The 26,409-nt window shown below is 41.0% G+C and overlaps 1 protein-coding gene across 2 annotated transcripts in view; it reads left to right on the top strand.

Moving 5' to 3' along the window:
- Positions 1-26,409, top strand: part of ETV5 (ETS variant transcription factor 5) — a 57,195-nt gene that overhangs the window by 13,331 nt on the left and 17,455 nt on the right. The window contains exons 6-7 of one of the 2 annotated variants that reach the window (XM_059687283.1): positions 14,980-15,109; positions 16,030-16,317. In XM_059687283.1, coding sequence (XP_059543266.1) covers positions 14,980-15,109; positions 16,030-16,317 — 418 coding nt within the window. Of the gene's footprint in view, positions 1-14,979; positions 15,110-16,029; positions 16,318-26,409 lie in introns of those variants that run through there. The other variant, XM_059687284.1, reaches the window with a different exon arrangement.

Below are 26,409 nucleotides of genomic sequence, written 5' to 3'. Positions count from 1 at the left end.
GTTTAGTTTTTGCATTTTTTCCCCTTTCAGGAAAAGTGCCCTGTTTCCCCTTTACCTGATGGTGCGTTCCACAGTGAGTAGCCTTCCGTGGTAAAATCTAGGGTTGACCAAAGGCCCACGGTAGAGGAAGCCATCCTGTCATCTCTAGTAAAACTCCAGTTGGGAGGACAGAGCTCTCTTTAGGCCTCTTTCTCAACTGTGAAAATTAAACGAATAGTTGTCTATCGTATTGGTAAAGACTGAATATTAAAATTTTTTGAACAGCTGCCCCAGGAAAGTAGATGGTATGAATCATACTCAGCCCCTCCTTCTGGCATAATTAGGACAGTCAGTCACCTTGAACTTGAAGGTAACCAAACACCCCAGGTGGAAGCAAGGCCTCGAAGCTGCAGGCCTAAAAAGATCCAGCCTGTGGCAGTGGAAAGGGGACGGTGCATTCAAAACCAGAGGAACCACTTATTTCTATCTTGACTCTCCTCGTGGCCAGCTCTGTACACTCGGACAAGCCTTTTATTTGACTGTCAGATGCTTTGGTGTCTCCATAGCCCACAAGTATGGGGATGTGATATCTTACGCAATTAGAAATATTTATCCTGTACACAATATTTTTATGAAAGAGCCCCTATCTATTAATATACAAGCCCTACCTCCATCAAAGTTGGGCCTGTTCTTTTCTAAGCTCCCTTTTCCTCCCTTTAATTTCTGACTCTCACATTCAAGGCCTCTGGGTTTCCTTTTTCAGAATTCTAAAGTAGCAAACCTAAATTGTTAGGATAAATGAGTTCTTTGAAGAAAAGGAACTGCACAAATCCAACCTATACTTCAAAAATAATTCTGAAGTGTGGAGAGAGTGTGCACTTAAAGGAAGTAAATCTGAAACTCGTTTATCTGGGGGGGAAAAAACCCTCTCTACGACCATCGGTATTAAATTATCTCCTTTAATTGATAACAGAGAATTTTCTGTTTGGAAATGACTATTTGAAAGATTTGCAGTTTTGTGCCAAGAATGAGATGCAGCTATTCCGTGATAGACACTTGTTTTTCACCAGTTCCCCATCTGTGAGTCAGGACATTCCTAGTTTGGTACATACATCCTTGTTGGGCTCCCCTTCCTAGCACAACCACTTCTGTTGGGAGGAAGAGAGAAGAAGCATTAATACAAAGAATCTCTTTCCTCCTATTTTAGCCAGACTTAGAATAGAAATCTTTAAAAGTCACTCATGTCATTATTGTTAGTAGCGATAGAGGTGAAGAGAGGACAAGGCCAGTATCCCAAATTCCATTTAGCAACTGGCCCTCCTAGTTGATGACCAAGGACATGAACAGCCAAATTCTTCACCCGGATAGACTTGTCCTTGGACCATTGGTCAGCCTTGAGGACTGTCCTTCTCAGAAGGCCCATTATTACCCCGACTTCTTCCCAGGCTGAAGAGCAGCTTCCAAGCTCCTTGCAACTGAAGATGTAAATTGCCTTGAGGGCCACTTTTGCTCTTCTTAGCCAAAGCTATCTCATCACTGTCCTCTAGGACCTGGGTGTCATCCTTGAATTGGATCACATGTTTTCCTCTCTGGAGGGGGAGTGAACAGGTAGGGGAAGCCTCAAGCTCCCGTGAAGGATAGGACATCCTCCCACCCCCTACATGTCAAGTGGTCAGCCTGAGTGGTACTATTCCAACCTTTGGGTTGCAGTTGTACATTTTACAGTCACTTCCCAAACTGACTTTCATGGGAGAAATTTGATTTTGAGATACCATGTGCTGGCCTGCTGACCAGCTGCTACTATTGTTGAAAGAGGCAATGGGAGGAGGAGCGTAGGAGGGAGGAAATTTGGGGGGGATGTTCTAATCATTGAGCTGGGACTAGTAGAAGCAGAACTCTAAATCACCTCCTCTCCTCCCCATTCTATGAAGCCACTAGATAATATAAACATACTGTAGTTTAAATTATATGACCCCAGCAGTGTAAAGAATGCCCCCAATAAGGCCCCCAGTAATCCCCTTGTTAGGTCAACCGCCTCCCCTTCCCTCAGAGAAATTAAAGTCTCTTTATACACATAAAACCATTATTTTCATCTTTTATTCTAACCAGAAGGACTTTGTTTTGGGGTCTAATGGAAGCTGCAACATGGGGGGCCCTTACACTGAGACCGCTAATGTGCTTTGGCATCTTTGGAGCTGGGCTTCTCCAGTGTTGAGTCTGTCTTGTAGCACATAATCCACATTCCAGAGAGCAGTAAGGGCATAAAATAACACCATCCCTATGCAAACAAAATTTACAAACACTTCCCTCTCCAAGCCAATGTGAGCACTGCAGCATCTTGTCATCCAAGCACCAATCCTAGGTACTGCCAGCATTTCCCCAGAGAAAAGAAAGATCTGCAAGCCCAATGCATTATCTGTGGCTCCACTTAGGCCCATGTTGCTGTTGTCAGCTCAAGTCCATAGCAGAGATTTAGGGTTATCCGAGATAAACAGAAAATGGAAGAGAGGCTTACAGAGAACAGCCTTGTGGTTTTAACTTCTCCATGGTATCCATTCTGTTGTCTGATTTAAAACCCAGGTGGGAGAAACTCTATCAGTAACTCTAATTCCTGTACTCTGGGAGAAATTCCACTGCCTTTGCAGGTGGCCTCTTAGAGTTGTTTCAGATTCCACTCTCTGCTAATGCTATTTATACAAGGGTTGGCAAAAGTAGGTTTATAGTTGTCAGTATGCAAAACACAGTTTATACTTGTATTATTATTTATTTATTACTTATTGTATTCTTTGTCATATTATTATTATTTTGTATTCTTACACACAATTTATCTTTTAGGTAATGATGGCTGGTAATTTTAATCTACTTTTGCCCATCCCTGTGTATTTTTTTAAATTGGACTATTTTTCTAAGCTCCCTTTACTTTTTTTTTTTTAATCCTCACCCAAGGATATTTTTCCATTGATTGTTAGAGAGAGTGGAAGAGAGAGGGAAAGACAGAGAGAAATATCGATGTGGAAACACACCGATTGGTTGCCTCTTGCATGAGTCCTGACCAGGGTCAGACCAGGAAGGAGCCTGCAACCGAAGTACATTCCCTTGACCAGAATCGAACCTGGGACCCTTCAGTCCACAGGTCGACGCTCTAACCACTGAGCAACACCTGCTAGGCTAAGCTCCCTTTACTTTCTAATGCTATGTTCAAGGCTTCAGGGTTTGCATTTTCAGAATTCTGAAATAACTAGAAGCCCCATGCACGAATTTGTGCACTGGTGGGATCCCTTGGCCTGGCCTGCAGGGATCAGGCCGAAACTGGCTCTCCGACATCCCCCGAAGGATCCCGGATTGCTAGAGGGCGCAGGCCAGGCCAAGGGACCCCACTGGTGCACTATCGGGGCAGGGGAGGGACTGCGGGAGGGCTTCAGAGGTGTCCAACCCATCTTGTCCAGTCCCGACGGCCGGACCCCAGCAGCAAGCTAACCTACTGGTCAGAGTATCTGCCCCCTGGTGGTCAGTGTGCATCATAGAGACTGGTTGAACAGTCGAACGAACGTCGGACACTTAGCATATTAGGCTTTTATTATATAGGATCTTCTCATGACCCTGTTTAGCCTGTTTTTCTACCATCCCTGTTGTGAATTGAGAGAGGGCTCTCTGGAGACACAGTCTCCACACTATCAAGTAAATGCCTATCACTTTTTAATAGGAGTTCACCAACACAGTATTCCTGGCTTGCATCCCATACAGCTTCCAGCTCTTGAACTTCCAAATACTTGGTATAAATTTCCACCTACTCTTATGGGCAAGAAAGGTGTCTTCCTCCCTCATCCCTTTTCCCAGTGGACCAAGACCTGGCTCCAGTCTCATTGGCTATTCTTTCACTCTGGTATTCCCCAGCCATTTTTATGCATGATCATCAAGACTTAAGTCTCGCTCGCGGGTTGGTCCTGTTTCTATATTAATGTAACCCTAACCCTATTTGTTAGTTCTGACTTTTCCCATAGGTTATGTCAGAAGTGCAGAGCCTTTTTTTCTTATTTTTTGAGCTGATTATATTATCCCAAGTTTCTAGCTCTAAATCATGAAAAATAGAGTGTTTTTTTGTTCACACACCAACTCCTGAAGCCTCTCTCCTGCTGACTATAGGTTTTTGCCACTGCATAGGAGAAATCTGATTCCTGGAACCAAATGTTCCAGGAACTAGCTTTATCAGTTGCTAATTTGGCTCTTTTGTTATTTCTTGTACAGATGATATTGACCATATAGGAAGGACTTCTACAATTGTTAATTAATGAATTCTGCTTCCTCATGGTTGATCCTGACCCCTAGGACCCTGCAATAAACCATTAGCATGATAGTGTTTGGGCCCTCACTGAGAAAACAGGACAAGTAGGAAATTACCTGGAGTAATCAACACCATAACCCCACCCACCCAGCACCACCACCATGATGAATCACCAGCCTAAAATTCTGAATACTGCTGCACCGTGTCAGGCCTGAAGAGATCGGTTCCTATACTTACTGATACCAAATTCTACCCCAGAGCAGAAGCCTTGCTTCCTTCTTGTAGGACTTTGTCCAGGACAAATTCAACTTTTCTTGTAGTTTGAGATTGTAGAAGGAGCCTGCCCTGAAATCTCAGCCCCTGTATGTGGTATGCTTACCTAGCTGTTGGCTGTACCAGATGTTTGTCATCTTTACCACGAGTTGCACAGAAAGCCCTGATTCCACATGAGAGTCCTACGTCCATCCTTGATTCCTAGGATATAAATATACAGAGGATTCTCCAACAGACTTTCTTTAACACAATGTGGGTCTTCAGCTCCACATTCCTTTCTGATCTCCTAGGCCAGTGGTCGGCAAACTGCGGCTCGCGAGCCACATGCGGCTCTTTGGCCCCTTGAGTGTGGCTCTTCCATAAAATGCCACGTGCGGGCGCACATGTACAGTGCGATTGAAACTTCGTGGTCCATGCACAGAAGTCGGTATTTTGTGGAAGAGCCACACTCAAGGGGCCAAAGAGCTGCATGTGGCTCGCGAACTTCAGTTTGCCGACCACTGTCCTAGGCTGTCAAGCTAGGCTGGACCAGTTGGAGCCCCCAGAAACACTTGTGTCATTTTTCCTTAAGGCTCAGAGCACCAAAAGCCCAGGCCACCTGTTGGGGAGCACAGGAGACTTGTTTGGAAAGGTCAAGGAATAATCAGGGGCGCTGCCTTCGGCACTGCCCTAATTTGGAATTCCGATAAACAGGGCGGGCCGCCTTCAGCACACTTCCCTTTTCTCAGAATGTCCTCTTACAAACTTTCCAACCAAGTCTCGTGTGCTCCCCAACAGCCACCCATTTCGAGCTTCTGGCCCTGGCCCTGCTCAGCCTTTATGGCCAGAAGGAGCCAAACCAGCTGCTTTGTGGGGAAGAGCATAAAGGAGAAACTCAAGGAAGAAAACTTTAATTATTTTTAATTTTGTCAACCTTCACAGGTTGGTGATGGTTGTACTATATCCTCCTTTTATTTTTCTTAATCCTCACCCGAGGATATTTTTCCCATTGATTTTTAGAGAGAATGGAAGAGAAGGAGGGAGAGAGAGAGACAGAAAGCAACATCGATGTGAGAGGGATACATCGATTGGTTGCCTCCCACACTCACCCGACCAGAGTTGGGGATTGAATTTGCAACCCATGTACATGCCCTGGACCGGGAATTGAACCTGTGACCCTTGGGTGCTCGGGCCAAGGCTCTAACCACGTAGGAAAACTGGCCAGGGTTGTACTATATCCTCTTGAATACTCTGGGATGAAATCTAATGCGTTATCTAGCTGTTTTGGTAATGTTCTAAACCTCTTGGGCATGTATATTCAAAGAATGAATGTTCTCCATTTTTTCCCCCAAGAATGCTTTGTGGTCTGGAGGTGGACATCTGTTTTAGTTTATGTATAGTAATATCTATATGGAATTACTAATAGATTTCAGTTTTGTTAATATTGGTACTTATATAATTGATGTTGTTTTACAGCATCAGTTGGAAGAGGGGGCAATGGGGAATAATCATGTTGACAGGAGTAGCAGTTTTCATTTTGTCTGCTCCTGGGTGTTCCCTTCTCCTTTCTAAGTGGGCCAGAGCCACACACAAAATTTGAGAGCCACTGGCTTAGAAGTTAGGGTATGACCAACATTTGTCCTTGTGTAATTTTAGATTCCTGGGGCTATGTTATCCAAACATAGTAGAGGTACAAATAAACAGGTCAGTATCCTTTCATTTTGGTAATAGGCCTGGGTGACTTTCCTCATGTGTGAATGCATGGTTTTGAAGTTCTTTGCACATCTACTTGTGACCTTTTTAGTCAACCATAAGATAAAGGGATTTTTTTCCTCTAAGTATCTCAGAGATGGGGTATTATACCTGCTTTACTGATTTATTTTTAAAACATTGCTACATTTGTTGCATTTCTCTATATATAAATTTTTTTTTTCTGGATCATTTGAAGTAAGTTGCAGACATTTTGATATTTTACCTCCAAATACTTTTGTGTACATCTCCAAAGATTAAGGACATTCTTCTACATAGAAATTAACTTTTATCCACTAATATTCAGAATTCCCCAGTTGTTCCCAAATGTCTTTTATAGCTGATATTGATACTGTTTTTTTATCTAGGATTCCATTAAGAACCATATATTGCATTTATTGTTATGCCTCTTTCATCTTCAATCTTTACAATCTGCCTACATTTTTTCCCTCATAACACTGAGGTTTTTTAAGAGGCCTAGTCAGTTGTTTTGTAGTTTTGACTTTTTTAGGATACATTTTTAAAGGATATACAGAAATGCAAACATATAGGAATGCTAATCTTAAATCTGGAAGTCTCCTCTCCTGTTTAAGTCTGGAAATCTCCTGTTGTCTATTCTCACATCTGATATCCATGTGTTGACTTTAAAACACTGGTAAAGTCCAGCCTCTGTGGTTCAGTGGTTGAGTGTTGACCTATGAGCCTGGAGGTCACAGTTCGATTTCCCGTCAGGACACATGCCCAGGTTGTGGGCTCGATCCCCTGTGTGGGGCATGCAGGAGGCAGCCAATCAATGATTCTCTCTCATCACTGATGTTTCTATCTCTCTCTCCCTCTCCCTTTCTCTCTGAAATCAATAAAAATATATAAAATAAATAAATAAAATAAAACACTGGTAAAAACAGTGAGTCAGATGGAGATACCTGGTCAGAGATAGCTTGTGCATGTTCAGGAGAGGGCTTTTGAGGGACTTATTTTTTTAAAAATTTAGCATAGCTTACTAAATAATTGATTTATGGGTGATTTTTCACTATATTCAACTTTTGAATATATGCTTTCAAATCTTAGCTGTGTCAGATATTAAAGAAAATGGCACATTCCCCTATACCTCCTCCAAGTCTTCATTTAGAACCTGTGCCCCCTAACTAAATTTGATAACACTTAAAGTTTTTATTTTTGGAAACTATTTCTAGGCAGAATTGATGTTAACCATTAAATAAGTTTAAGCAGGTCTCTTATTTGGTTTGGAAAACCAAAAGGCATCTCCTTTTCCAGATGTTCTTTGTTAAGTGCCAGAACCACTTACTTTATCTCCCTTGAACCTCTTGTTTCCCAGAACAGGTGCCATATCCTTGTCCTTCACTAGTGCTGCTATAGCAATTACAAAGAATATTGAGCTATTAACAATATATTTTATGCTTGAAATGAATTTCTAATCTTCTGAGCCCTAGAATAATAACATATTTCCGACCTCTTCTGGTAATATGGGACAACTTAAAAAATAAGCCTCATACTGTCTACCCCTTTTTTTCTTACTAATTAGCTTTGTCCCAAAATGTCCTAAAAAGGGAAAGGCAGCCTTGTGTTGGGAAGTAGGCCATTTGCTTTGTTTGTACTCTTCAAACCGAAGAAACCAAGGGATGCTGCATTTGGTGACTTAAGCCCTTTGATCTTTGGCAATGGGGTACTCTGACAAGCTAGGGGTAAATCAGGGGAGAAGAAGACACACCTGTCTTCCAGGTGGCTTCCTCAGTTCTGTTTTGCAGTGTCATTTTATGTTCACATGTCCATCTGCTTGATAGTCTTTCCCTTTGCCTGCCTTCCTTGTGTTCCACTCACTGTCATATCCAAAGAATAGTGTGGGCAAATGCCTCAGGCTCCTTCATCCCCACATTCTTGAACTACACAGCACATATTTCTTAGTATGGAGGGAAATGAGGATGGGTGGTAATGGTTTAAGAGAGGAACAGTGAGCTAAAGTTGGTGGCAAAGAGAGTAATAAGCTTAGGAATAGACCTTCACTTCAGGATTACGGCTCTGGAATCCTGAGAAGTCTCTGACCGCGACTATGTCCGTTCCACATCATGTTTGTTCAGAAGTGCTGTGAGAGGCTCTGCAGACCGAGGCTGGCCACCTGAGACCTAGCCTCATGGACATGCCATTCTGGTCAACTTCCGCATGAGACACAACTTTCCATGTAAAGTAAGAAGATCATGGCTGCCGAGTGTGACTAAATAAGGTTCTCCCTGAGGTCAGTCTTGCACAGCTGATGTGGGAAAGATGAGTCTGCCCCAGATGAAGGTAATGAAACTGCAGAAGAGAAGAGAAAAACCCCCCAAACAAGATCTGAACAACAACTGGTGGAAGGCAGGCAAAGCCTGTGTGTGAAGCGGGAGTAATAAGGACTAGCTTGTTCTTTCTCCCTCTCAGATGGCAGTATAACTGATTGGCAATTTCTCTAACACTTAACAACTGCATACATGTTGTATGTATTCACAACAGTCTGCGACTTGTTGCAACTTTGATGATTATGAAACACCAAAGTAAAGGTTTATTGGACAAAGTGTGTTGTGTTTTTTGTGGGGGCTTTTTGTCTTTCTAAGAAAAGAAACAAAACTATTTCTTGTGACTTAAATTGTTGTTCATCATAACATTCAACAAAAGTATTTTCCTTTGTTTTGATCCTCGAAGCTGTAACAGCAAAGTTCACAGCCAGCACTGGCATGGGGTAGCTTCCTTGGATAGATTCCATAGGCCTGTACTTGTGGGCAAGAAACAGGTTTTAGCGGCAAAGGGAATTATTATTTCTCTTGAATGGGCCAATTTGTCTATTTTTTCTCTTTTAAAACAAGTGGGGTATTTCTTTGAAAGGCTGCTTCTATACCATCACACACTAAGATGTCTAGAATTGCTAAAATTTTAGACATCTTAGTAACTATTAACTCGATGATGGATAGGGCTCCTTAGCAAAAAAATAGAAACCTAATTGAAATAACATACAGCAATCATAAGAGTACAGTTTGATAGATTTTCACCAACTGTATAAACATTTAGATCAAGACCTAGAACTTACCAGAACACAAGAAGATTCCTTGTGCCCCCTAAACCAGTCATCCTGACTTTAAACACCATAGATTAGTTTTGTCTCCTTTTGAATGTTATACAAATGGACCCATGTAGTATGTACCCTTTTATGTCTAGCTTCTTTTGCTCAACATGTTTATGAAATCCCATGTTGAATGTAATTTACATTTCATCCTCATTCCTGTAGTAGTGCTGAGATTTTGTTTGGGGTTACCTTGAGTTTATACATAAATTTGGGGAGAATTGATATCTTTATAATAAGCTTTCCAGCTCATAAATATGCCATATCCTTCTTTTTATTGAGAGTTCTTTAATTTTTCTTAGTGTATTGTAGTTTTTAGTTGAGGTATCTTACATGTTTTTTATTAGATGTCTTCCTAGATATTTGATGTTATTTGTTGCTATTGTAGATGTATTTTTTTTAATTTCACATTGTTTTAGTTACAATGTATAGAAATAGTTCTTTTTATATACTGGCCTAATGATCTTGGTAAATTAGCTTACTTATACTTTGTGGAGACTATTATATTTTCTGTGTACCCAACCAGGCCATCTGTGAATAATGACCTTATATTTCTTCCATTCTAATTTTCCTACCTTTTATTTATTTTACTTGACTTATTGCATTGGCTAGCATCAGGCATGACTTTTGATCAATTTTTCAGAGAGAAAAATCTTTCATGGAGTTCCCTGGTAAAAAAAAAAAAAAAAAAAAAAAGCAATTTATGAAGTTAAGTTGGTTGACTTGTGAACATCATATCCAAATTTAAAATGGTGTTATGATGGCCTACAAAGCCACCATACACTGTTCCTTATTGTGCACACCCACAGATATGGGTTGAAAATCTTGTCAGCCAGCCACCCTTGTCTTTCCTACCCCAGACAAGTAGAGCATCTCATTTATATTTGTGCATGGGTCCTTAACAGAGTCTCATAGTCAAATAAGGGTCCAGACCGCTCCCTGAAAATGTTCTTGCCTCAGAGGTGGAATTAAGAGACTATTGTCAAGTAGCAGTTTCAGGAGGGCAGAGCTTGTGGAGAGATGGTATCCAAGGCAATGGTGCCCTGTTGGCAAGTCATTGGCTGGCTGCAGAAGATACCAAGTCTTCCAAAGTGCCTGCAGTTGTCCAAAGGAGCAGACGATTTTGGTCAGCTAGCATATAGAAGGAAGAATGATATCTTTTAGATGGAACACTAGAACTGGAGGCAAGGACTATAAGAAGTAAAAGCTGCTGGAGTCAAGAGATGTCAGCTGCCAGTAGGAAGGAGGAGGGAGGAATCCTGGGCCTAGAGATAGGAGAAAGTGTAAGTCCTTGTATGAATTCAGGTGTATCAGGTGTACCTCCAGCTGGAGAGTGCAGTTTTAGAAAACATGAGGATACAGACCCTGAGAGCTGGCAAAATGTATTCTTCCTCTCTCTTCTTTGGTGTTGTCTTCCTTTTCCATCTCTTTCTCTATTTCCTTTAATCCCTTTATGATGTAATCTTTATCTGTCAGATTTTATCTGGGAGGCAATGTGACGGAATGACTAAGAACTATTTAGGTGGAAATCCTGACCACTTACAGCTATGCAACCAGAACAGATTACTTACCTTTATTAAGCCATGGTTTTCTCATCTATAAAATGGAGACAGTGGAAGTAACTTTTTTATTGTTTGGGAAGATCAAATAAAATAATGTATGTAAGAGTAACTTGGCACAAAGTAGATGCTAAAGGGCCCGTCTGGCTGCCTCTCTCTTGGTCTGTCTACCTTGTTCTTTTCCAGAGGTATTAGTTCTTATGCATGTTTCCCTTGTACTAAGTGTAATGTGTTTTTCTTGTTTTAGTTGAAAAAAAGCTTTATGTCCTCTATTTTTAATGTACAAATTGGGTGAGTGAAATATCTCCCATTTCTGTCCCGGTGGTAGATTACCGAAATGACAGTGGGGAATGATTTCCTCCTCTCCCTTCTAATGGCAGCAGCTCCAAGACCTTGAGCAATTCCTTTAACTTCTTTGGGCCCAGGGTCCTTATATATATATGTAAGGGACTAGATTAAGTGGACTGTGAGGCTCTCGTCTAACTCTAATTATATCTATGAGAAGATGCTAGAAGTCAGATTCCTCACTAAATTATACATGTCATGAAGAAACGTGTCTGTTTTGCTTATCATCATATCCCAGCGCCTCCAGGATGCCTGGCCCATAGAAGATGCTCAGCAAATGAATGGTTGACATCTTTACAACAAGGAATGTGGTTCATAGTCACCAGGAGTTGTCAGGGCACCATTGGCTTTATGGGCCCATCTTCAATAACTCTGAGAAAAATTTCTAATGGTAGAAAATGCTTACCAACTCACATAGTCAACCTTTTTGGCATTTACTTTCAAACTTATGAATTCAAACTTCATAAATATTTTAGAGTTCATGATCCTTTCTCAATTTCAGTTTGTTGCCATCTTTATAGCGTAGGTCTCGTCATCGTTCAGTATGTCACCTGTATGAAGGTAAAGACTCTATTTTTGAAAGCACAGTGTATAACTACACAGTATCATAGCACCATCTGCAAGGTGCTATGCCATTTTCTTTATTTCTCAAGGCAGCATCACAAAGCTCATATACCAAAGGAAGGGACAGACTAAAGGCAAGGAGCATTCCTTGGGCTTCTTCTTTCCTGCTTTAAATATACATCACTATCTCTGACTAACGCGTGCCATAATCAGAATCCTTTATACATCCTCTGGCTCAGTTCCTTGGGAGAGCTGAGCCTTCTTTCTTACTGCTTGCAGGGCCCCTAATGGCTTTCCTATCAGTGGTCTGTGAAACTTCCAATTCTCATTCCTGCTGTGTTCCACTCTCTTCTTTCTCCTTTAAATGGTAGATTCCTGGGGAAGAAATATTCATGACTATCATTGTGTCTAGCTTTGTAGGCTAGATGTGGTTAAGAATTAATTGGAAATTTAATCCATTCAGTCACTCATTGTCTTAGTCCATTCAGGCTGCTATAAGAAAATACCATAGACTGAGTAGCTTATAAAAAAACAAGTTTACTTCTCACAGTTTTAGAGGCTGGAGGTCTGAGATCAGGGTGCCCGCATGGTTGGATGAGGGCTCTCTTCAGAGTCTAGAAAGTTGGCATCCTCACATAGCTCTGCCCTCATTACCCAATTATCTCTCAAAGTTCCCTCACCTTTTAATACCATCACATTGGACATTAGGATTTCAACATATGAATTTGAGAGGGACACATGCATTCAGACCATAGCACTCACCAGATATTACTTGAATTACTCCTTTGTGTAGAGAATATAGGATCCCAGGTATAAGACAATTTTGGGGGTCATAGAAGGTTTATAATTTAGAGCCAAAATGGTGTGGTCCACACTAGAAGTACTGTGTAGATTTAAAGAAATCAAGACTTGGAATTGTCTGGCAGTTCATATTTTCTTGCAAAGTAGATATACACTGTTCCTGAAGCCATTATAAATTTTTTTCTTTTTGGGCAGCTTTGGCTTACCCTCTGGTGTTAGTCTTGTCATCAGAACTGATAATATTTATAATAATATCATGAAAATGTCAAGACATTTCTAAAACCTGAAATGAGAAAATTGAATAGTACCATAATCATTTACTTTCTAAACTTAGGTAAAACAGGGATTGTAAACTTAGGTAAACAGGGATTATTTTCTTTAGATAAAGTAAGAAAAGTAAACCCAGAACCTTTGTTTACATTGGGACATCATCACCTTTCCTCATTGTTTTGCCAACACTTTTATGGCAGAAGACGAGTAGTGACAAAGGGGCAGTGCTGTCTTGGAGAAATGGTTTCTGTGTCCAGTTGTCTGACTCTCCCTTCTCGTTTACTAACAAGATGCTAACAGTAACAAGCCTAGCCATTTTCTGTGTCTGAATGTCTGAAAACATTGGATAACAATTGAGAGTTGGCTGCCATGATGTCACCATCAAAAAATCATGGGAGAGACTCTAATGGCTTCTAAATATAATCTGCCAGTTCTGAACTTATTTCATGCACTCAGGAATAGCAGTTGGCATTATGTAGGGAAGAAATTATGAAAACCTGTCCTCTCCAGTCAGTCACTGGCAGGACTTTGCTTTATAAACTTGTCATCAGTGATAGACTTACCTGTCTCATTTGTTAACTTCTGAGACCAGAATTCATGGTTGGAGGAGGCACTGAAAAACCAGTTGGCCTGAAGATTGTTCAGTTTTATCAGTCAGAAAAGGGATGATTGTTGAGCTATAAGTCTACCTCCTTTAATCACAAAGAATTTGCCAATCTCCTGAACATATTTTAGGAGTAAACACTAAGTCAAACAAAATTTTCGTGGGTTACCAGGGCACTGACTGTGGTTAGCTATTTAATGAGACCTTTGATACACTGGAAAGTGGCTAACACAAATGCTTAACTCATTCGTGCTTCCCCCACCCTCCAGGATAGCTGGACAGAGTAGCAATTCTGACTATATAACATAGTGCAGCATCTTTAAAGTGTGTCCTACTTTGGGTAAAATGCTCCCTCTAAAATGAGTAGCGCCTAGATAAGACCAAAAAGGCAAACCTGGTTTGATTTAGTTCAGTTTGGTTTGGCTACTATATGTAAGTCACCTTGACTTGAAAAACTTGTTGCTTTGGCTTCTCAAAATCACATATGGAATATGCAGTTGACTTCCAAATGGAAAGCAACAGCTCTGTGCACCATTTCATTCATTGAGGAAAAGTAATTGGCACCATCCATGAAAGGATGAGTTATAAAAACCTGCCCTTCCTGGGGAGTCACTGGGAAAAAAAACACATAAGCGCAAAGGTTTCCAGGACATTTCCTGTACAGTTAGCCCTTCCTAGGTTGTGGTCTGGTCCTTTGTTGTACTCCTTTGCTTTTAAAAATGTTTGAAATGTCCCTAAAGTTGAATTGTCTCCTATTCAGACCTGATATTTAGAGTTGCTTGTGGAGGGACTTTTAAAAAGTCATGTATTTAATTTATAAATATGCCTCCAAATATGAAATGTATTTGCCAGAGGAATTTCAAGGCTTTGATGAGTTAATGTGTAATGTCTACCAATATGTTTTTGGCTGTTTTGTCCTTTTTGGATACAAAATTCTTCATGCCTGCAATTCTTGGTTTTCTATCACACCTGCTCTGGGGAGGAAGGGGGAGCATCACCTGCAGAATGTTTAAGTGTTTTAGAGCCTCTGGGAAGCAGACCCAACACCAAAGAAATTTGGAAAAGACACTTGGCCCTGGTTGGGTGGCTCAGCTGGTTGCAGGTTCCCCATCAGGGCACACATGTAGGTTGTGGGTTCAATCCCCAGTCTGGATGCAACCGATCGATGTTTCTTTCTCTCTTTCTCTCTTTCTCTCTTTCTCTCTCTCTCTCTCTCTCTCTCTCTCTCTCTCTCTCTCTCTCTCTTTAAAAATCAGAGGATTAAAAAATAATAATTTTTTAAAGTGTCATATGATGACACTTTAAAAGAACTTTTTAAGGGTTTTAGATGGAAGACTATATTTAAGCACTTGGCTTTCTCTGGCATGTGACTTGACATGAGTTCCAAGAACAATCAGCTCATTTCAGGGTTTGCAGAAGGAAGCACTGTGCTCCTATTAATCGGCTGTCCTCCCTCTTCTCATTTCAGTGGTGCTTCATGCCCCACCTCCAACCAAGATCAAACGGGAGCTGCACAGCCCCTCCTCCGAGCTGTCATCCTGCAGCCATGAGCAGGCTCTCGGTGCTAACTATGGAGAAAAGTGCCTCTACAACTATTGGTAAGTGGAGCCAGAGAAGGCTGGCCAGAAAGTAGCCTTCAAGCTGACTGTTTCAAATATTATTCAGCAGACACTCAGGCTAGCACACTCCATCTTTACCTGCAGTGTAATCCTCTAGGTGCAGGCCAGCTCAAATGGGCCTTTCTTTGTGCTGAACATGAAATGCAAAACTGTTCAACTGACTGGGGTGGTGGGAGGACTCAGTGCTTGGGGTACTGAACCCCCCTCCCCCCCAAGGGAAAAATCCTTGAATACTGAGATATTTGATCTGTGACTTCGAGGGAGGGAATGTATACTCCTTCGTGTCTATCATATGTTAATGTGAACTTTAAGCACCAAAGAAGTAATCTTCAAATCAGAATATATGAAAAGGCCTTGATGCTTATGCCCTTTACTTAAGAATATCCAGGCTCAGGAATGAAGCTTTAATTTTAAATCATTCTTTGCTCTAGAAGATAAACATAGATCTACTTGAGAGGGGGGAGGAGAAGAGTTGTTAATTCAAGTGATGTTACAGCAGAAATTCGTCTTCAACAAAGATTCTGACTAATTTCTGGGAACCCTGGAATACTTGGGAGAGGGTCTGGGAAACTTCTCCAGACATGTAAATTCTGCCCCCATCTGTCCACCTGACACACACATACATGGAGAACACGGTTGGAAGGGGGGAGAAAGGAAACTGGAAGCAGAGGCTAAAATTATCTTTGAGAAGAATCGCTAGAAGTGTTAAATAGTCCCTGTGACGCAGTGTGTTTGTCACTTCTCAGAGGTACAAATATTCCCTCAGGGCTGCCAGCAATTTAACTATGTTAATGCTGTCATTTCCTGGCAACCGAGGGCTGCAGCATTCTGCTGGACCTGGTGACCAAGCTAATGGCTTCATTGCAGCTTACTGGTTCCTTCTCTTTTTCTGTTTGCAGTGCCTATGATAGGAAGCCTCCCTCTGGGTTCAAGCCATTAACCCCTCCTACCACCCCCCTGTCACCCACCCATCAGAATTCCCTATTTCCCCCACCTCAGGCAACTCTGCCCACTTCCGTGCACCCTGCTGCAGCAGGCCCAGTACAAGGTGTGGGCCCAGCCCCCACCCCTCATTCGCTTCCAGACCCTGGACCACAGCAGCAGACCTTTGCGGTCCCCCGGCCACCACATCAGCCCCTGCAGATGCCAAAGATGATGCCTGAAAACCAGTATCCATCAGAACAGAGGTGGGTGCTGATCTGGGCTTCCTTTGCTGCCTGCATTCCCCTCCCCTTCTCCTCACTGGGAGAGGGGGAGCCGTTAGTCATATTTACCAGGTGTCTATAAAGTTCTCATTCCACTGCGGCATCTTGTGAGGTAAGACTAATAATAACATGAATATGACCTGTTTTCATGTCACCCTGTTCCTGAGGTATTCCAAGTGGTTTATAAACATTACAACGTCCTTTTGAAGCAGGAATGGGGAGATAATTAGTACTGTCCCCCCATTACAGAGCCCAGGGAAAAGTGACTTTCCCAGGACACATTATCTGTTGACCCTCACTCAGGGCCACTCTCCTGGCTGCTCACTGGATACTAGAATTGAACCTTGATTTATGCTACCCATACATCCTTTATTAACACTTACCTCTTGGGGAAGCTTGCTGGAAGGAGGTATTATTACTCATCTGATTTTCACAGATTTTAGCAGTAGGAGATTAACTAAAGACTTTATTTAAAATTATCTACTTTTGAGATAGAAGCCTCCTGGTTTCACTCCAGGTAGTTCTACATTTCAAATAAGGAAACTAAGACACCAGGAGAAATGTGCCCAAAGTCATGTATTCATCAAACAAACCAATGTGTGTGAAGGGAACCTGCTCTGAAAACATGAAACTTGGGTCCCGGCCTTCCCAGCCTGTTATCTGCCGTGTTCTAGAATTTTGGATGCTTGTGGCCTTCCTTTATGTAGGGTGTCTTGGGGGTCTCGGTTTCTCATTTCAAGTCTCTCTGGGATAAGGAGATAATGTAGGCGGCAAGTTGTCAGTGATGTTACCAAGGGCTGCAAGATGGTGGCCATTGTATTTCCTTTCTGTCTCTCTTGCTCTGCACTGGGTGGGTGTGAGGGCGGGAGGCAGGAGAGGAGGGAGGATGAATGAGTACACCTCCCCCAGGCCTGGCCCAACCCAAATGCCTCCCCGTGTTTACTCAGAGGTCACTTTATTTCTAAATGAAATGCAGAAAAACATTAGCCCTCTTATCTGGTTCTAATCCCCTGACCCCCTTGCTGTGAAACTCACCATAAAGAACTACCTCATTTGGCTGGTAGTGTTTATTCCCCGGTGAGGCCAAATGCCGCAAACCCCAGTGATGCATGGGGCCCAAGGGGTGAGCACTGATTGGAGGCTGGCTCAGTAGTGGGCCTCCATTTACACAGAACTCATCTAAAGGAAGCAACCACCACTAAGCTTTGCCAGTTATTACCTTGTTAACAGCCTTGCACTCTTCCAGGAGAATTCGGAAATTTGGATTTTTATGTAAAAATTCCGGGTTGCCTTTTTTAAAGTTGGCAACTAATTCAAATTAAAAACAACAGCAACACTTTGCAGACTAAACAAAACCTCTCTGTGGGCAAAATTACCCTGCAAGCCTGCCAGTTTGTGAACTCGGGCCTGGATACCATTTTTATTCCAATAGTTTTTGTGTGTGTGTTTTTAAATAGTATCCTCCTGATTATCTGCAGAGTTTATTAATTGAGGGGAAGGGATGGCGTAGGGCCTATATTCAGTATTTTAAATACTTAGTAAACTTTGTATTTGTCATACCATGTATAAAAGAAAATCTCTTTTATTTATACAGTTGTGCACTGCTTACCAACAGATACCTTCTGAGAAATTCATTGTTAGGCGATTTTGTCATGTGCGAACATCATAGAGTGAGTGCACTTACACAAACCTAGATGGTCTAGCCTACTACATACCTAGGCTGTATGGTATAGCCAGTGGTCAGCAAACTGTGGCTCTCGAGCCACATGCGGCTCTTTGGCCCCTTAAGTGTGGCTCTTCCACAAAATACCATGTGCGGGCATGCATGTACAGTGCGATTGAAACTTCGTGGCCCATGCGCAGAAGTCGATATTTTGTGGAAGAGCCACACTCAAGGGGCCAAAGAGCCGCATGTGGCTCGCGAGCCGCAATTTGCCGACCACTGGTATAGCCTATTGCACCTGGCTACAAACCTGTACTGCATGTTACTGAATACCGTAGGCAATCGTAGCGCAAGGGTATTTGTGTATATAAACATCTAAACATAGGAAAGGGATAGACAAAAAATGTACTAGTATATAAGATAAATAATGGCACGCCTGTCTGGGTACCTACCATGATTGGAGGACTAAGAGTTGCTCTGGGTGAGTCAATGAGTGAGCGGTGGGTGAATGTGAAGGCCTGGGACAGACTGTGCACTACTGTAGACTCTATAAACACTGTGCACTTAGGCTCCACTCAATTTATAAAACAACACAAGATTAAATCAAGCACAAGAGAAATGATGTAATCAAGCAGCAGGGTAAACACGAGACGTGTGAAGCTGCTGCTGGCGTAACACAGCATACTATTTTTGTGCACTCTAAAATGAGGATCAAAAGTATAGTAAAACATAAGCCAGCAGCATAGTCACTTATTGTTATCAAATCAAATGCACTGCACCTAATTGTATGCTCTATACTTTAATATGATTTGCAGCGCAGTAGGTTTGTTTACACCAGCATCACACACAGACACGTGAGTAGCAACGTGTTACACTGTGATGATACAGTGTCTATGACATCACCACATTTCTCTCTCAATCTCTATTTCTTACCAGATTGTGTCAAAGGTTAACTGAACCAGGGAAAGAAAAGCCCTAATTCTGCTGGAGGTTATTTGTCCTCAGGCAGGCCTGGCAGAGAGGGGGCCTTAGTCTCCAGGCTGCCCAGCCTCCTCCCAAAACGAAGAAATTTGATCCCTGGTAGTTAAAAGTTTCTGGCCTCAAGTGTCCAAAAAGAAAGAGGTAGGAACCAGAAAGTAAGCATTTCTTTTATGGGGTGATTCCTCCCTGAAATTTATCTGTTCGTCTTGGACTTACTTCCCCTTCCCCTCTGCCATTAGGAATGATGAGTCTAAAATAAAAAGACCTCACATCCCCTGGGTGATACAAAGATCCTTGAGAGAAATGGGGTGAAGGGTGAAGTTCCGAATCGATAAATAAAAAACACTGGGGCACTGAAGCATTATACACCAGAGCTCTGTAGTCTCAAAGTTGAGGGTACACAGGAGTTCCCACGGGGGCTTATTAGAAATGCAGATTCCTGCTGCACCCAGAGATTGACTTGGTGGGTCTGGAGCCAGGCCTGGATATATTATTGTCACATTTTGAGACATCACGATCCAGCCCTCTCTTTTATCCCCATCTCTACTCCAATCCCCCCCTTTCTCTCAGCATCAAGTACTCAGTACTCTGAATTTTTTTCTTATTGCCCTGATCTATGACGAGTGAGATCATGTGATATCTGTGTGATGCAAAATGCATTTAAAAAACAACAAACAATTTTGCTTGTAGATACCGGGTAGCACATGGAAAATGAGACAAACTGAAATCCCTGGTCTGATTTTGTAACAGTAACAGTAATTGCAGGCATGTATGATAAGCTTAATAACCACATGTTTAATAACTTTTATGCATGCCCGAAAGTGGGGCAGATTACTCGTATTAGTAACTGTAGTTTGTTCTCTGTTAACTCTTTATTTAAATTAGAGGGAATATTACTTCAAAAACGAACCCCTTTAACCAAAAGATATGGTATTTTGTGGGATAGAAGGAAATACAGTCTTATTGGAGCCCTTTAACAGCTCTGTAAACAAGGAAGAGTAAAAAACAAATCTATTTTACAGATAAGAAAATCAGGCCTCAGCAACTAAAGGACTTCCTAAATGTCACATAGCCAAATGCAGGGTCCTCCATTTAGAGACCAAAGCGTTAACTTACAGCTACGCCATATGGTTTGGTTATGATTTGGGTGTGGGGGGCAGGTTGCTAACATTCGCTAATGTCTATTAAAAACTGAGTAAGTGACCTTGAGAAATTTGTTCTAGCCTTGAACTTTATCCAGCTCTTTATCTCTTAAACTATCAGGACATACGCCATCTCTTAAACTATAAAATCCTACTAAATTCTTTCATCATTTACAGACGTGTTATAATACGTATCTGTTTTGTTTTGCTCATTCTGTTGAATAGAGTAAGCCTGTTGAGGTTTAAAAACCATGATTTAGACCCCTTTTTTTAGACCACATTTAACCCAGTATCTTACTTGTCTTCAGTATGTCTCTTGATGAAGTGATAATAGTTTGCTAAGATTATACTTTAAACGACTAAAACATAATCTAGTCAAAAGTATATTCTTAATGTTTTATGCAATCTTAGTATATAATTCTTCACAACTCAAGATTTATTTTTAGAAAATAAATACTTGCTTGGGAGGGTGATTTATATTCACTATTTCCTCCCCTCGAGGAGGAAAAACCCTTGTAATTTGGCACGTTCAGACCTGTTCCATTTATCCTTAAAGACCACAGCTGCTCTTGAAGAGGAGAGGAGAGTGCTTTTCATTCATCCATTGCAGTCTCACATGGCTTCTCATCGTGCTGTTTACCACATTTACATGGCAAGGTGCTGGAACTTAGAAAATATCCTTACGTTATGCCCATAGTACTGGCCAGATATGGTTTTGCCTTTCCCTGTACCATTTCCCATTACATCTAGAGTTGAGACTCCACAATTCAACTTAGGCTCAACTAAAAAATTGATCACCTAAGAATTTTAGAACACACTATTCTCTCATTTGACATCAAGACACAAAAACTCAAGAAAAGACAAAGTTTAAAAAAATATTGCTGCTGTTGGAAAAATCCTCTGCTTGGATGCGACCCGAGGGCATAGAATTGTAATAGGCTATTCTGCTGATACTGATAGTCAGAATACAGTGCCCCAGGGTCACCTAGAAAGGATCAGTCACGTGTGGCATCTTCTGAAGGATGAATGGCCTACCTGCTAAGTTCTCTCCCTCAGCGGTTATGACCAAAGCTTCAGAGCTCGAAAGGATGAGCTTGAGTGTCCTGGAATTGTGATTTACTGGATACGACTCATTCTCTAAAGATGGTAGATAGTAAGAGAGTTAACATATTCATGTTTTTCTCCTGTTTCTACTTTCTCTTTTAAAGCCCATCCCCAGTAAATTGCTGTTCGTTTTTGTCCGTCATACTTTGTAGCCTTTAGAGAAAGAAGAACTTGACTGAGTCACATTTGTTAGCCTGGACTGGAACGCAGTGAGTGTGTCTGATGCATCTTCTCGCCATGCACTCCTGTTAGTACCATGTTACAAATGGCAGCACAAACTCACTCTGGGATCCGCAACTGCGTTTCATAGATGCTTAATGGAACCTTCTTTAACAGACTCAGTAATCTACTTCTAATGGTTACAGTGTGGGTGTTTTTAGTTCTGAATCTTAAGAGAGCTTGTTTTCAGCAATTCACCATGTTTACTATAGGGTTTTTGTTACCTTTTAATCAGGCTAAAGGAAATTTCCTACTATCCCTAGTTTACTGTGTTTTTAATGGAATGGATATTGACTCTTATCAAATACTTCTCCCTCTGTTGAGATGATCAAAGGAAATTTTAATTTCCCACTGTAGAGAGTTACATTGATTTATATGGAACCAACCTTGTATTCTTGTGATAAACCTAACTTATCTGTTATGTATCATCTTTTGTACGTTGCTGGACTTGATTTTCCAATATCTACTTAGGACTTTTGCATCACTATGATTGAGATAAATGTGCACTTTTTCTTACATTGTCCTTGTTGGTTTTAGCATTGAGGTTATACTCATCAAATGAGTAGTGGGTAGCCTCCTTTTTATATATTCTGGAATAGTTTGTGTGAAATTGGCGTTCTTTCTTCCATGAAATCTTGGAAGAATTTGTCAGTAAAATCATGTGTATCTGATATTATCTTTGTGGAAGATGTTTAGTTACTGATTCAGCATCTTCACCTTTTTATAGTTTGCTCTGGCGTTTCTGTTTAGCTGAGTGAATTTAATAAATTATTTTTTCATTTTTTGTGAATTTTTAAATTAATTGCCATAAAGTTGTTTATAATGTTTTTTTAAATAAAACCTCTATAGCATCTATAGGTATCGCTTTTTCATGTTTGATATTTATCTAGTTTTTTTTTCTTTCATAGTCTTAGCAGACAATTTCATTCGTCTTTATAACAAATCAACTTTGGCTTTACTCATCCTCTCTATTGGGTGTTTTCTATATCACTGACTTCTGCTTTCACTAAAATATCTCATTTTTATTTCAGTTTATTCAGTTTTTCTTTTTCTAACTTCTTTGGTTGGATGATTACCTCATTAATGTGTAGCTTTTTTTCTTTATAATATAACCATATAACCAAATAAAACTCCTCCTAAGGCTCAGTGACCATACATTTAGTTTTTCCCAGGTCGTGTATGGTTCATGTCTTGTCTGGATGTAATTGCTAATAGCATCCTCTTTAATTCCCCAAAATATCCTGGTTGGGGCAATCAATTATTTTATCTCCCTGCCCAAATCCTGCTTAAGCTGTCCCCACAAGTTCTGATGTGTAGTATTTTAAAAATTCAGTTCTAACTGTTTGCTATTATTTCTTTTAGTCTTGAAGTTCTTTAAAAAATATATTTCTTAATTTCCAAATCTATGAGAGTTTTCAAGTTGCCTGGACTATATTTTTATTTAAATGTCATAAGATAGTATTTAAAAACAATTATAGAAACAATTGTAGAAACAGTGTAGGCCAGTAGCTCTGGAGTTGGACAGACAGACCTGGTTTTGAATCTGTATGACCTTAGGCAAGCAGTTAACTGCTCTAAGTGTTGGTTTCTTCATCTGAAAATGGAGAATAGTAGATACCACACATATCATTGGGTGGATTAAATGAAAAATCATATTGGCACAGAGAAGGTACTTATTAAATTATAACTTTTATGACAATTTCACTACTTAAAAATCACTCTTATATTTCATAAAGGAAACTATACTTAGGGAATCTTCCTAAAATGATGTAGATAGCACAATTTTAGAAATTGCAAGTTTTGAAAATGTAAAAGTCCTCTTTATCCCTAATCTTTTCTGTTTGTCATCAGACTTATTAATGATGTACATATAAAACTAATACTTTCACTATTTTATATTGGGGACATCTCATGTTTACATCACCTTCTTCCATATTTGATCTTGAGAAATCAGATAAGCATCTAAGCCTTTAAAATTTTATCACTCAATGTTTTATCGCCGTTTAAATGGGCCACCTTGAGTCTAAGCAGAGCTGTCAGGCCTCGCAGAGCCCTGAGAGCTGTTTCAGAATTCTCTGGTTTTGCTTTTAGGGACCGTGTTTGGGTTTTGTTTTGCAACAGTGTCTGGCTTGGTATATGGCAGGAAAAATAAACATTAGTGTGAAGTTGGGTCGCACATTGCCACCCAGAATATAAATCAGCATTCTCTTTCTGAGAAAGCAAACTAGATATTGGGTAGGCAACTAGGGGACTCTTCTATTTTGTGTGAGTGATAGTACTCTCTCCCAATTCCTTAAGATCTTTCCTTACATTTGCATAACTTCTGAATTTGGCTTGTTGCGGGCTGGGGGAGGGCTGGAACATTTGATAGTGATGTTTAAACGTAATGTATATCAAGCACCTAGCAGAGTGCTGGGCCCTGTTTCATGCATTATCTTACATAATCTTTACAACAGACTTTTGGGACAGATCCCATGGTTGTCCTTATTTTACTGAAGGGGAAACTGAGGCTCAGAGCAGTTATATAACTCACCCAAGGTCACATAACTAATAAGGGTAAAGATTGGATTTCAACCTAGGATGTGCTGACTTCACAGCCAGAGCCTCTTACCCAGCTATGCTGCTTCTCTTTTTTCTATCTGCTCTTAGCCTTAACGGAAATATTAAGCACTTGGTGTTGGTGTCTTGGCTGATCTTACATATCATCTCTCAATGGCCTCTGAACATCACTGCTTCACCTGGCACCCATGGCCACTGTGTGGCCTTCATTGAATCCACACTTTTCTCCTTTTTTTCCTCTAAGCATTGTGTTTACTCTGTGTGTTGGCAGCAGAAACTGAAAAGGAAATGCAGAAAAAGCATCTAACGGTTTTCATAACGTAAACCAAATGTTGGTAGCGTGGGTGAGCTCTTGGGAGGAAAGGCGCTATATAAATCTGACAGATAAATAAATAACTGGTTCTTTAAATAAACTGGCACTGAAAAAGCCTTAATCTGTAACCTATTGAATTTAGAATCCCTCGGTAGTCGGAAGTCTCCTTTTGCTCACCAACTGTGACCTCACTACCACCTGAGCCCTGTTGGGATATGAGTGTGGGAGTGCGGGTCAGAGGGGTTGGGAGTGAGCAGGGAGAGGTTTGTTAGGAACCAGGCCTCTCTTCCACTGAAAATGCTTGCCTGCCTCAGTAAACAAGAGGCATCTTTGTCACAGCTGTATTATGTATACAACACATTCTTAGGTACTTCAAAGGATTGGGAACAGGGAAAGGGGGTTCAAATGAAGGTCAGTGAGTAAAGTTCACAGAATGTATTTAGGGGAGAAGAACTGAATTACTTTACTAATCTCAGCAAATAAAAGCCGTTATCAGCAGCAAGCTCTGAGAGACTTTCTTCCAAATATGTTGGTTTTGTGACCTACCCTTAAGGTCCCCTTTGCCACTTCCACTCCCTCAAAACAAACCAAGACAGAACCATCCCAATGACAGAATCTATCTGCAGATCCCAGGCCCCCAAGTTTCACAAATCCTTCCAGTTATGCTGCCTGATGCCCATCTGGAAGTACCTTTTCCTGAAGGGGCTGTTCCAGGACAGCTCTAGTTTCATTCTGAAAGGTGAGAAGATGAGCGGAAGTGGAGTGGTTGGGCCTGCCAGCTGCAGAGGCTCTGATTACAGAACTGAGTGGTTCCTGCCATCCCGGAGCCATCAAAGGAAGTGATTTGTGCAGGTCACCTTTGAAGGTGCTGAGATGGTGGCAGAGGGGAAAGATAGAGAACAGCGCCCTTATTGCTGTTTCTTCCTGCTAGCATAAGGTTTGGGTACTTTATAAAAATAAGGCCTTGAGAATATCCTCATCTTTCTTTTGGGTTCCCGTCTTCAAATTTTTCTTCAAAAACTCAGGTGTTCAGTGTGCTGCTGGTGCCTAAATTCTATTTTCCTTTTTTTTTTTTTTTTGGTAGCTATATTCTAAACGTCAAGTCGAACCCCGAGTTTCAAATTTACACTTCTTCAAAGACTCCGCAAGGGCTTCCTTAAATAACAGCATCCTAGAAAATCTCATTCCTGATGAAGTTCCACTGTAATGCATTCAGTCCCTTAGTGAAAGGCTCTCAACCCACTGAGCCTTATATAGTTTTAAAACTTATTCAGTACATTGGCCAGGCAGATTCTGATGCTTTTAGTTCTGGGATAAAAGGATAAGTATATGTAAAATTGTTGGTGACCTTTATGTTATAAAATCATCTTAGGCTGCTGCTTTTTTTAAAATCCTCACCCAAGGAGTGAGGATATTTTCCCCATTGATTTCTATAGAGAATGGAAGGGAGGGCAGAAGGGGAGAGTCAGAGAGAGAGAAACATCGATGTCTCTCGCATGGATTGGTTGCCTCCTGCATGCTCCCCGCTTGACTGGGAATCGAACCGACCCTCCGGTGTGCAGGCCAATGCTCTGACCACAGTTATGCCAGCCAGGGCATAGCGTGCTGCTTTTGATAGGGTAGTAAAGACTCAGAGTGAGAGCCATGCTGTACCCTGGTCTAAAAAGTACTTTATCTGCACCCAATCTTTTCAGTTTAAGATTTTAAAGCTTGATATCCTAGAAATCTGTTGGCCACCTGTTGCCACAGACTGATTCAAATCAAATTCAAATGATTTGATTAAAGCTATTAATAGGATTCAAGCTACCAGGAGAGAGCAAGACCTTAATATTACAGGATTATATTGTTGATTTTTTAAAATGTATTGAAATTAGTTCTAAAATCTTTACTTTTTTCCCCCTGAACCTTGGCTCGTATGTTTTACCTGAGAGCACATATTCACAAATGCTTTTCTTTATACACATAGATTAGTGCCTTATGCATATTTCATGGATTGAGGCCTCACATTGAGGGTTCCCATCTCTAACTTCTGCACCCACCCTCCTCATGTCTACCCCAGTTCGGCAGTGATTACAGCTGTGCCGGAAACCATG

The sequence above is a fragment of the Myotis daubentonii genome, chromosome 3 (assembly GCF_963259705.1).
Source record: "Myotis daubentonii chromosome 3, mMyoDau2.1, whole genome shotgun sequence".
Taxonomy (NCBI): domain Eukaryota; kingdom Metazoa; phylum Chordata; class Mammalia; order Chiroptera; family Vespertilionidae; genus Myotis; species Myotis daubentonii.
Note: the sequence above shows the minus strand (reverse complement) of the source record. Positions and strands in the feature narration are given on the sequence as shown.